Here is a 13,666-nt window from a genome sequence, read left to right as displayed (position 1 = left end):
AAATTTTAGTGTGGGGCCATTCTATCCCAACATGTGTAATGGCTAGGCTATAGTGTTTTCAAAACTAAAGAATTTTGAAAGAAAAAATTCCAGTTCTTCATGGTGGCACACAGGTGTAATCCCAGTGACTCGGAGGCTGACACAGGGGGATCATAAATTTAAAGCCAGCCTCGGCAATGGTGAGGAGCTAAGTAACTCAGTGAGACCCTGTCTCTCTATAAAATATAAAAATAGAGGTGGGGATATGGCTCAGTGGTTGAGTGCCCCCGAGTTCAATTCCTGGTATCCCCTGCCCCCCAAAAAAATCCAGACTAACTTATTATGATAAAGAATTACTTAAGATTTATATAAAGTTAAATAAGGTTTTTGTCTTTTCTCGGAACTTAAATGATTTCTCAATTAAAACAAAGTATATTTAAGTTTGTTTTTCCTTTGTATAACTAGTATGTCTTGACAGAGCACTAAAAGTGCTTTTAATAGAAATTAATCAAATACATTATCATAAAATGAACAGCTAAGGAAATCTTAATACAAATATTACTTACATGACAATAATGTTAGCTGTGCTTGAATGTTCCTTCAATAGTTCATTTAACCTTATCTGCCGGTATGTCTGAAATGAAACAGGACAATCTAGCATAGTTTATAAAGTAATAAGAAAACAAAAACAAACCAAAGTGAACCATGGAGTGATAAAAATATCTTTTCCCTGTTTAGAAACAAAATTGATGTCTCCCACTATTCACACATAAATCCACTTAGATTTAATTTACACAACTGGTTTATCTCATATCAAAATGGTAGGCCTTTATATTTATGTTTTAAGCATTTTTTTAAAATCACATGCAAAATTAATGAAGGAAAACAGAAGAGAAAGAATACCTTGGTCTTATAAAGCTCAAGCTCATTGTCTGTTATTCGCCATGGTTCATCTTCTTTCATTTTATCTGCAATATCTTGTTCTTTATCATCTTCATGAAGTCTGTATGGCTCAATCATTTCATCAAAAGCTACAATGCTTAAGAGAAAAGAATTTAAAATTACAGAAAAATCTTAAACAGTAAATTATAACTTGTGAAGTTGGTGTTTATTTTTATGCTTCCCTCCATACACCAACTATATTGATAATTTATTTAGAAAATAGTTTTTGTCTCTAAAACTACACTGACAATAATAAAACTGCAGCTAAAGCTAATCTTTTGTCCCTGTGCCCATGCTGCAACCTAAAATTCTACCACAGTAGCTGAAATGATTCTTTTGACTTAGAAGACAAATTGTTTTACTACTCTGCTCAAAACACCAAGGCTTTCCCAAGTACCAATGAATACAAGTAGTGTTAGAAAATATAGTAGAAAATTCTGAAGGGAGGAAAGGGTAGATAGTAAAAATTTAAGAATTTCTAGATCCAATGATATTTACTAGGGCAAAAGACAGTGAAAGACTATGAATGACATTTTAATAACTCTTGAATATAAAAAATACTTTTCAGTATCAAATCTGGTGTATATTATTCTGTAAGAGGAAGCAATCTCTCCCTGATTAAAACCTATTTAAAATGAAATCTTTATACCAGCTTCATCATTTATTCAACATTTATCTAAGAATAATCTGGTGAAATAAACACAATCATTATAACAACCTCTCTATATATCATTTCTAGGCAGAATATCCCAAGAATAGAAATTTTCTGTGCTAGAATTTTGAATCAACTATTATAAGCAAATCGTTAGATTCTCCTATTTAGCAAAAATACCAAACAGTGAAAACTAATAGGTATGAAGAGTGGGCACAGATTGTTAAATGTGGGCAGGAAAAATGGAAATTTAAAGAACCACCTGGAATTTCTACGGCACTAACAATTTTCAGAAAGCATGTAAAGCAGTAATTGAAATCCTCTCTGAAAACTGAAAATTCTAAGATGTTACTTCAACATCTACTCTTGGCATGCCAACTACCAATTTGCTTTACATATAACTAACAGCAGGGAAAAATACTCAAATAATTAGTTGAAGTTGAATTATTTGTGTAGTTGATACATAAAAAGATTGGATGTTTGTACAGATTAATTTATCCAATAACTTACTTTTCTTTCTTTGGTTTGGTATTGATATCACCTAGGACCATGATATCGGAGAAGTCTATTCGGAACTTGCTGAGCAAAGTAGCCATCCTAGAACAAAAATGAATAGCATTCAGATATGTTAAGGATGTATATGTACTTTTAGTCTACATAGGGCTGAATTTATATTTGAACAGTATGACTTATAGAAGTTTTTTCGGTGGTTTTTTTTTTTTTAAACAACGACAACAACACAACAACAACAACAACAACAAAAACTCATCTAGCTGGGTGCAATAGCACACACCTAATAATCCCAATGGCTTGGAAGGCTGAGGCAGGATGATCGTTAGTTTGAGAGCAGCCTCAGCAACTAAGCGAGATCTTGTCTTAAAAAATAAAAATAGCAGGGATGTGGCTCAGTGGTTAAGCACCCTTGGGTTCAATCTCTAGTATCGCTCCCCAAATCTGAATTAATTCATACTATTCACCCCCCAAAAAAGATATCTAAATTGCCTGAGTGGAGCCTACTGTTGTTATTTTTTAAAAAAACTTTCTCTTATTCTCTTTTTAGGACCTAAATATTAGGTGGACAGAGAAAAACATTAATAATGAAATCTGGCAACTATTTTTTAAATGATTAATTTTAGTTTAATTATATCAGAGTATATAGATTTAAGTAAAAAGTAGTGAACAGTTTAACAAGATCTTGTGTCTAATAAAATAACAGTTTTAAAAATTAGGTTGAGATATTAGAAAACTGATGAGCTACAGGTTTAAGTAATAAATTCATTAACAGCATTTCTTGCATAATTCACCGTTCAAAATAAAGAAATAGCTCACTGGATTTTGGTATTTCCTAAGTGCCTACTATTATACTATGTGCTAAATATTATAGGATCCACAAAACTCAAATTTAAGAAAATAAATACAAGCTGGAAAGTGATAAGCAGTATCAAGTGCACAGTGATTCAGGAAGAAAGCACAATAAGTTCCTACATTCTGAAGAACTGAACTGGGTTTTGAAGAATGGAGTAGTAAACAGAGAAGGGAAGTGGAAACAAGTGAAGAGCTATTTATAGTAGAGAAGTGACAGTAAGCAAAGCAGTAAAAGCTTGAAATCACAAATATGTCTGGCAAATGTGCAAGTGTACATCAAAGTATAGGGCCTATATGGAGGAATGGGAGGTAAGGACAAAAAAGAAACAATGTTAGTTTATGGAAAAATTGTTAAAATATATTGGGTAGAGGAATCAGATGGTCAAAATTTTGCTTTCTACATAACCCTGGATGCTATGTGTGCAAAATATAGGAGAAAGGTTAACACAAAGGTACTAGAGTGCAGGAGAGAAGCAGTGAAACCAGAACCAGAACTATGGCAGTGCAGACAGAAGCAAATGAGTGATACTGGCAGTCTGCATTTATTGTCTAGAAGTCTACAAAATATATCCCATATAGGAATAAGTAAATTTTGTGTACTTGTAACCCTGATTAAAAGAAAAAATAAGCTATTTAACCCCTTAATGTTGCAACTATTTAATAAAGACCTTCTAAAATGCCAATTTGTTAAATAATACCACATCTAAGTAAAATTAAACGTTTATAACTTAAATATGAAGGTCAAATTAAAGACAATGAAATTTTAAATACTAGATTTTTAGGGACTGGGGATGTGGCTCAAGGGGTAGCGCGCTCGCCTGGCATGCGTGCGGCCCGGCCCGGCCCGGGTTCGATCCTCAGCACCACATACAAAAAAACAAAGATGTTGTGTCCACCGAAAACTACTAGATTTTTAGCTTCAGTATAACAGCAATATTATGGATATGTTCTGGAATGTCTAGTTTTTTATCCTATCAACTCAAGGATATCCTTATCAATTGTGGTAATGAGGTACTATTAGAATAATTTCCTTTAATTTAAAATAAACTTACGCTCTCCGGTCATGGTCTATTCTGTTTATTTTTCCACCAATGAATACTCTGATCTTACAGTCTTTCCACTTTTTCTTGGTTGTCAGAAGATAAGGTATCAATAAGGTCAAACCTGAATTATAAAAAAATAACATCACTTACTAAATGCTAGTTTCTCAAAAACTTGTTAATACAACTTATTTTCTAAAGGGATCTTTATTCTCTTTTGAGTTGTATTCACTACCACTCAATGTAAAACAAAATACTTCCTCTGTCCTTCTTTGATAATTCAATCAAAGAGCCATTAGGGAGATCTCAGCAAGAAAGGAGGCCCAGCACTCATAGCTCTTTGAGTAAGGCAATCCAATGGGACAGTAGCTTGGCAGTCAGAAAAGTGGTCACATTCAGAAAGACTGAGGAATGAATATATTCATTAACCCTAATGGGACCCAGGTTTCATTCAGAAATGAGAAATAAAGGATATGCTGGATTGGAGTTGGTTTTCAGTCTCTACTTATACATACACAAATAAATACAAAAAAACATATATACTTCCCGCTCTTTCCACTGAGAGGGCCTGGGAGCAGTGACACCCTCACAGCCACAGGTATCTAATGCCCTTATTTTTTCTAAATACTATTCTCCACTCCAAGAAACCAGAGATCCTTGGAGGTCCCATCTGTGGCTAGTATAGGGAATGTACAAAACTATAAAATTGAACCTGGAACATCATCTTATGTCAGAAAGTGACTCCATGAATGCTGGGGCAGAACAAATGGCACAGAAATTAGTCTAAGAGAGCTCCTGCTGGCTAAATATGAAAATAATAAATTATTTCCCGTTTAATAAAATAAGAAATCAATTAACCCACATTGATAGAAATAAAAAAAAAGCTCATCCTTCAAGTAAAATGCCAACTAATAAACAAGGAAGAAATATGTAATTGGAAAATCGTCATTTGGCAATCACAACAAAAATAACAAAAAAATGAGAAAAATACGTGATAGCTAAAAATACTGATAAAGGCGACACAGTCTCAGAGTAACCCTCTAATATCTGCAATTATAAAGCAGGGGGCAATTTTCCAGTGGATAAACCTGGTGGGAAACACTTTACTCAATGGTCAAAGTTCACTGCACCAGTGATGGGATAAATCAGTATCATATGAGATGTAGTCAGAAGAACAATGGAGCCAGAAGAACAGAGTATCAAATCTGTGATATTTCTGCCAACATATAACTTCATACTAATTTTGAGGAAATATCAAATAGCATTCCAAACTGAATGGCATTATACAAAATGGCCAAATATTAAAATAAATGTTAAGGTCATGAGGCTCAAGGAGGTACTGAGCACTTCTATAATGAAGAGACAAGACAACTAAGCCTGATTCTGAAATTAATCCTTTTGTTGTGTGAGAATGTTGGCAAAACTTGAGTGGGTGAAAAGTACATGCCATTTCTTGGTACTATCTTCTATCTTCAGTAAATTTTAAACGTTTAAAAAATACATTAATGATCTTACCTCCATCATCGAAAAGCCACCAGACATCAATAGTATTCTTTCCTTGTTTTTTCTGAAATTGTGTACTAGCTTCAAGCAGCTTTTGGTCAGCCACATTTAAAGGTGCAACAGGGCCTTTGGATTCTAAAGGATTAAGGGTACAAAAAAAAGTGTAAGGGAAGTAAATAAAGTTTCTTTAGCTGAATTCCTATAATTTCCTTTTTTATAATCAAATAATGCAGATAGGGCATATATATGGTATTTATATCAGTTGTTTATAATTTAAATATAATTAAAAATGGCTATGAATAAGTACTTTTTTTTAAAAATAACTCATCCAACTTTGCTTGTCTAATTTCTAATATTTTGAAGCATTCTGATGAATATAAGAGAATCATAAGTACCAATCAAAATATACTTGAGTAATAAATTTTTTGTGTGTTTTTCTGGAAAACTATTTCAGGCTAACTGGACAAATCAAGTTTATACCTGTTCTGTGAAAATATTTCTTCTGTAATCAGGTAACTGAGTAATTTAAGGTCAAAAAATTTTTTTTTAAATAGAAATTATCTGCAACATAAATGACAGAAGGAGTTGAAGACATACCAATACAATCTTACAATCATCAGAATGAAACCTTAGTCTTAGGAAAATCCCTGATCTTTAATCTTTTGTCCTCTTTAATATATGATGCCCAGTTCTAAGGAACATCATATCTTTCTCTGTACCACACAAAGGGGTAGGAATTCCTTGGAAGGGCACCCATCTGCAATAGGTTTATAGGACAAGAAACCAAAGTAGTTCCCATTTTCTTTCCAGGAATTAAAAAAAATAATAAATCAGTATTGGCTCAGTGAACAAGCAGATGACTATTATGAAACTCCTATACTAAATTTTTAAAAGCAGAAATCCAAAAGAGGAAATCTGATCACTTCTGAAAAATGTCTGTCACTCACTTTTCATGCTGCCATGATGTATGCAAACATGACAAATGATTCTGCATGATGAAATATGGCTACCAAACCACACTGCTCCATAACTCTCACCTCTATCTCCTCCTCATAAAATTCATGTATGTTGATATGACTGTATCTCCCAAACGCAGCACGACTGTGAGAAATATTGTAATTTTTAAAATGAAAAATATATTAGTATCAAATTTTAGGACCTGGTTGGGTACAACTGATGGTAAAGAATGCAAGCGATACCATTTCAGTGTCCCTACATATCATCTAAACCATGCAGTTTAAAGAAAAAAAAAATACTGACTTTTTAGGTTTCAGTATTTTAGAAATGCTGAAATTATTTAAATTCTTATAATGATAAAAACTTATCTGTAATATTTCACCTTGTCCCAAAAAGATTTAACTCTTTAGTTGGACCAATCATAACTTCTAATCTGTGTTTAATAGATATCTGTAACATCACCTCACTAGGGAAATGAAAGATAATGTTAAAAAAAAACAGAAAATAATAAGGTTGGAGTTAAAGAGTTAACAGTATGAAAAAAAAAAGGATTAAAATAAAATGATGAAAAATGCCTGCCTTTTTTCAACAGTGGTTGAGTTGGAGTCTTGCCATCCTCTTCCTCATCTAGATTATGTTTAAAAAACACAAAATATTAAGTTAATTGCTTTTATATCAATAAAATATAGAGCACATTTTAAACAAAACAGTATGAAGCAACAGTCCATGAAAAATGATCAAGACTGAAGATTAATATTTTCTACACTAGTGTTCAGGTTTTTAATATGCCAATATATCTTAGACCCTACAGGGCAAATGATAAACACTCACCCTGAAATTTTATTCCTGCAAGTTTATCCAAAAAACCTTCAGCAGAATTTTTAAGCTTTTACATTTGCAATCCGTTGAGAAGGTATAAAACTATAGCTTGTAGAGTAGAAATAAGATATCACAAAATTGGTTTGCAGATAATACATTTTAAATATGTCACTGCACAACTGTGCAAATGACTAAAAAGCAATTTTAGAAATATCTGATATTTCATATATGTAAAAGTTAATCACTATTTGAAATATTAAGAAATTTGAGCAGTGGCAGGGGTCTTTGCTTTATATAAATGCTAAGTTATATAAGAATGGCTTTCTTCAAATAAATGTACATATAAATGCATGTACATGTGCATGTACTCATCCATTTATATTTAAGTATTCACCAGATTTCCCCCACCCTGGGGTTAGTTTTGCTAACCCCACGTTTCTTCTAAATGTAAGCTTGTATTATTTGCTTGTTTAAGGCACATAAAATTTTGGACTTGGGCAGATAAGAGTATAGTGCACTGGGCTCTTGAGTTAGACTTCCAGGATTCCAGTATTACCTCTACTCCTTTCCTAGCTGTATGAGTTTGAGCCGATTACATAACTCTTTGCTTTCATCATTTGTAGAAAGAGTTAGCAGCACCTACCTCTTAAGTTGTTATATTGCAAGTACTGATGCAATGAGCTCAGGGTTTGATACAAAGCAAGCTTTAAAAGAGTATTCTTTTTGTCTCCTTGCACACTGTATGCCTCAATAATCAAAGCAGACATCACCAAATGCTGTCACTACACAATAATTATACCAGAATGTTTCCAATTCTTAAGACTTTTTACATAAACTTCTTAGTAGTTTGCTGATGCTGAGACTTCACCAAATAGAAAGCAAACACAAAATAAAGCTAATATTGTATTTTTATGCATGTTATAGAAAAAACCAACTATTATATTTAATTTTATGGTACTAAATATTACTGTTCTCATAAAGTAGATATTTAATATATCTACCTTTAATAATTAAAAAAAACTGTAACTATGGACATTCTGTATTCACTTATAATAGCTCAGAAATGTCAAGAAAATTATCGATATTTAAAAATGATTTAAACTAATTTAAAGGCATGTAGGTTTTAACAACAGAAAGATGGTTAGAGATGTTCTGACCCAGTTTCCTAGTCTACAAAAATAATGTGAGTTACAGTCTTATAAAATCATTAAGAAATTAATGCATGAATAGCAGATTAAAATGTGGGAGCACAGAGTAGCTGCTTGATAAAATTAGGTTTTCCCTTTTCAACAACTCATACATTAATTCCTAATAAACTGTAGAGAAAGGATCTATTTTATGCAAGAGAAATTAACAACAACAAAAAAATAAAAGTAGAAGGAAATTAAAGAATGTATACCATAAATTAAAATAAATGTAGGAGCAGAAGAATAGTTATCAGAATCAATTTATGGAGTTTTGAGGCAAAAAAGAAAACAATTATAATCAAGCCAGCAAAGAACTGAAAGGGAAAATAGGTTTTGACTGCACTTTCAACTGCTGTTCCTCTAAGCAAACAAGGTACATAAGAAGGGATTAAAAAGCAACACTAATACTTCTAAGGTAACCTAGAAGAAATAAACTGCATAGACACATAGTTTGTTTCTAATGTTTCAATTTCACAAAAGGTTACCATTTTATAGATATAGAAATCAAAAGTATGCTGTGGTTACATGGTTTACAGTGCATTTTTTTTTTCTTGTAGCATATTAGCTGGGAATAAACAGGACAGATGGAGATACTAGTCTGAAGAGAGGTAGGAGAATGAGGGTGGGAGAGTAAGATTTGGAAGTCATCCCTTGTCCCTTCTCATAAATGTGACATACAGATCTGTGAATGAAATTTTCAGAAAGTCTTCTCTGTTATTATAAAATTACCATGTTCCTTCAAAGTTCAGATTTAAACTATGCTTTAAATTAAAATGTTTTATTTAAAGCAATATAAATAAAAACATGCAAGACCATGTTCATTGGCATAGTTTTTGTTCTGTGATCCTCTTTAATACTTTAAAACAGCTTGTCATTCTGTAGCCATTTTCAAAGTCATAAATTTTATCTAACTATAAATGAATGGTGACAAGTTTGAGAATAGGCTATTTTACAATATATATAACAAAAATAATTTCCTCCCCAGATTAAAACATTAACATTAATAAATTTTCTTGTTCGACTGCAAATTACCTTTATGTGTAACAGATTTTTCACCAGATGTTTTGGAAGTATCTAAATCCGATTTTTTACTGTACTCCACATTTAGTACCACATCCTTGGCGCCAGGAGATTTCTCTTGGGATGACAATAATTCTTCTGTAAACATGAAAGCATTTAAAATAGTATCTAAAATCATATTTTAACAGTTCAAGAAGGCATCAGGGTTTAATAATTAAATGATATTTTACAGCAAGGTTAATTATGGAATAGAAAATTAATTATAAATGATTCCTTATGTAAATGTGATGTTTTATGTGAGAGTCTGTTTGATTATTCAGTTAAATATATTTTGAATAGTCACTTAAATATAGAAACCACAACCACATGGCTAAGATATCTGAATTAGGTGCTAGAGAACAAGTAATGAGTGAAATTCACTTAATAGTACAACCTACATGGAAAAAACAATGATATATAGTATATGAAACAAACCCTAGCTCCAATGTTACAAATATAAAAATGTAAAATGTAACCAACATTTATATGCAAGTAAGCAGAGAACACTGAAAAAATTATACCCAAACTATGAAGCTCAGACCACAGAATTTTTTTCCTAACAAGCTCATGGTGAAAGTACCACTTCTTCACTTTTAAATCTTTTTTTTTTTTTTTAATGACTTTATTTATTTATTTGTATGTGGTGCTGAGGATTGAACCTCACATGCTGGGTGAGCACTCTACTGCTGAGCCACAACCCCAGCCCCTTAAATCGGTTTTGTTCTTTTTTTGGCAAGGAGTTAGTGAATATTTAATTCCTATAACACATTTATCATTCAGACAAATATGAGATTGATAATCTGCCCATAATCATCATAACTTATTTTTATAAATGAAGAAAAGTAACAACAGAACTATGGAGTCCACTGACCAGCATTATGACAGGAACTTATAGGCCTTATCTATTCTTTAATCTTTATGACAGCCCTATGGGATAACTCTGCTCTAACAGACAAGGAAACAGAGTCCTGGAAGTCAACTACGGGAAAAGGCTGGGATTAAGAAATCTATTTGGTTCCAACACCTGTGCTCTTAATTCCTACACCAAATCATATTCCTATAAATTCTCAAAAAAATGTAAAAAGTATAAATCCATGAACAAATACTTTGAAAAAAAGTTTCTATAACATTCAAACCTCAGCAAATTATAGAACTATGCAAGCTATTAGCCAAATTGTGATATTTCTCGCTGAAAGGGAACAACACTACATATAATTCTGCGAAGTTAACAGATGTAAATCAGGTATCCTAAAGTTCAATCATTGTTAGAATAAGAGAAAATTGAGGCAGTTATCTTTGCCAGGCCTTCCACAGAATAAAATATACTTTGTTACAAAGATAAAGACTTCAAAGTGTGTCTTTCAAAACTGTAGAATACTCTTAAAGGGAAAAAAGGGAGGAAGATTAAAATAAATAATACATCTCTAATTTCAATATATAACAGATGACAACATTTCATTATATGCCTCTTGACTATTTAAAGTTAACTAATTCTGATTTAGTTACTTAATTTACAAAGGGGAATACACGTTATCTTAAGCTTATAATATCTTTTAAACTATGAAAAATTGAGGATATAGACATTTCCATAGTTTTAATAAAGTTGACAAAAGCAGCAATTACACCTTAGGTTTTAACCTTCACTTTAAAAATGCTATGAAAGTGACATTGTATTATATAGAGAGCATTTTAGACATGACCAAATTACTAGTAATGAGGGTCAGGGAAGAAGTGTGGTGAGAGCTGTAAATAAGGAATGTGAAGGGGAATCTTTGTAGTGACAGAATAGTTTGTATCCTAACTATGGTGGTAGTTGTACAAATAATGTGATAAATAAAACAGAATGACATACATACACATGCATCCAAATGAATGTAAAACTGGTAAAACTGGAATAAAATCTGTAGACTGTTTCCTAGTTTGAGATAGTACTCTAGATATGCAAGATGTTACTAAAGGGGATGGAGTTAGATTAAGAATATAGAGGACATCTATGCACTACTTTCTATGCATCTTAAATATTTTTAAATGACAAGTTTCTTTTTATAAAATGGGTCTTTTCTGAAGACAAAAAAATTGTGACAACATTTAATCTTTATTACTGTGACTATGTACAAAACATTACTTTTATAAGCATGAAAACAATGATTTAGTAATCATTTAAAAATTTTCTCACACACTATTATTTTACTTATATACTTTTATAATTTTGGTCCTAGACAATTATAGCTAATATCTGCTTCTCTTAACATTATTTGAATCAAATTTAATCTCTTCATTAATAATCACTAAATATCATCCAAGCTGACACAAAGAAAAAACACACTTTGGTGGATTCCAAATAGATATGTTCTTAAAATGCCATATAACAGTCTATGACAAAATAGATGGTAATCATGAAAGTTAATGAAGAATGTAAGAATCATATACAATTTTATAACAAAGTAATTTATATATTTTAAATAAAAACTTATTTCAAATGATGTTTACCTTGTCCTTGAAGATGAGATATATCCAAACCTTCTTTTAGGCGGATAACCACTACTCCGTACTGTATGTCAAAAGCATCACTATAAAATTTGGAGATCACAACAATTTATGTTCTCCATAAAATGAACATAATCACATATCTCTAAAATCACTTTCAGCCTTAAATATATGTTTTCTTTCATATGCTTAAAAAATTAGTTGGTAAGATATAAATGTTGCTTTCGAATCCTATACTTTCCCTTTCCCTTTTTCCACAGTACTATCATGTGCCACACAACATTTTGGTCAATGACAGAGTACAACTACATATACACCCACATATGCTAAGCAGTCTAAATGTGTAGTAAGCTATGCTATCTGGGTTTGTGTACATACATTCTATGGTGTCCACACAACAAAATCAGCTAATAATACATTCTTCAGAATGTATCCCTGTCGTTGTGACACATATACTGAAATTCTACCTAAAGTAGCTGTTAAAAGCAGTAATAGTATTTTTATCCTACAAAGTAAAATTATGGAATTTCAGTAATCTTCCTCTACTTATATTCAGGTTCATACCCTTAACGTCAAGAGAAATATATGATACTTATAATCAGGCTCATACCCTTAACATCAAGAGAAATATATGAAGACAAAATATAGTCTACTGAGAATGACAGCAGATTGTAGAGTATGAAGAAATTTCTGAAAGAAGGGTATTTTAAAATTATTTCAAAAATTTTTACAAAATTGGTTTAAAAAGTAGTTCAAAGATTTCACATATACTAAAAACCTTGAAGGTGATTCTAAAAGCAGACAAAGTCTAGAAACTTGTTAAGACCATAAATCTTCTGTTCTGGCTCAAGTGTTCCCTTACATTTTCTGAAAAGATAAATTTCAAAACTTAAGTTTTTCTAAATGAGTGGTAATGGGATTAACTTTTATCTTTAATTGAGCCTTGAGAGAAAAAACCCAGCCCATTACTCATGGGATTTACGATTTATGGCCTACATAATTTATTCTTTGTTTCCACTGTATTTTCCTCTGTCCCCCTAAATACAGAGTACAGAATTATGAAGTTAGAATGAGATTTTACTTTTTAAAAAAGTAATAAACCCCAAGTCAAACAGCAGTCACAACACAACAAAATTAGCAGAGCTTTAATCTTAACTAAAAACACTTAACAATTAGTTGAGAAATTTTGTTCATCATAAAATCAGTATAGAGATTTAAAAAAAATAGAGTGAAATCTGGATATTTCCTTAAAGACTCTTTAAATGCAGCTATAAAAAGAAAACTATATTCTATGTGAGAGAGGCAAATAACCATGTTGTATCTATAGAAATAACAGGAGTTACGGCAAGGGAGATAATGCCAGTGAATTAAGGATAATCAGATCAAATTCATAGAACGGGACTTGACTTTGATCTTGGAGTTACTTGGCTAAATACAAGGGTTTTTATTTATTTTTTTAATTTAAGGACAACTGTTTGTATATAAAGACATACTTAACAAGAAGGAGAGGATAGCTCTAGGTCATCAGTAACTATGACATGAAAAAGACTATATTCTTCAACTCTGGCATATAGAGGGGATGCTTATCCTTAGGGTGAACAAGATAAATAGATTTGCTTAGCAAATCCTAGAGTACTAGAGAAAGGAAGGAAGTACTTTTCAAGATTTAAGAAGTA

The 13,666-nt window shown here is 31.7% G+C and overlaps 1 protein-coding gene across 2 annotated transcripts in view; it reads right to left on the bottom strand.

Annotated features, from left to right (window-relative positions):
• The window catches only part of SLC12A2 (solute carrier family 12 member 2), a 95,083-nt gene that overhangs the window by 1,849 nt on the left and 79,568 nt on the right, over positions 1 to 13,666 (bottom strand). Inside the window, exons 19-26 of one of the 2 annotated variants that reach the window (XM_081283039.1) lie at positions 11,994 to 12,073; positions 9,477 to 9,602; positions 7,018 to 7,065; positions 5,494 to 5,616; positions 3,991 to 4,102; positions 2,084 to 2,170; positions 883 to 1,018; positions 546 to 613 (exon numbers count right to left, since the gene is read on the bottom strand). In XM_081283039.1, the coding sequence (XP_081139165.1) occupies positions 546 to 613; positions 883 to 1,018; positions 2,084 to 2,170; positions 3,991 to 4,102; positions 5,494 to 5,616; positions 7,018 to 7,065; positions 9,477 to 9,602; positions 11,994 to 12,073 (780 nt within the window). The remainder of the gene's footprint in view (positions 1 to 545; positions 614 to 882; positions 1,019 to 2,083; positions 2,171 to 3,990; positions 4,103 to 5,493; positions 5,617 to 7,017; positions 7,066 to 9,476; positions 9,603 to 11,993; positions 12,074 to 13,666) is intronic. The other variant, XM_081283040.1, reaches the window with a different exon arrangement.

The sequence above is a fragment of the Spermophilus citellus genome (genome assembly GCF_964194105.1).
Source record: "Spermophilus citellus genome assembly, chromosome: 1".
In the NCBI taxonomy this organism is placed as follows: Eukaryota; Metazoa; Chordata; class Mammalia; order Rodentia; family Sciuridae; genus Spermophilus; species Spermophilus citellus.
This window is presented reverse-complemented; position numbering and strand designations above follow the sequence as displayed.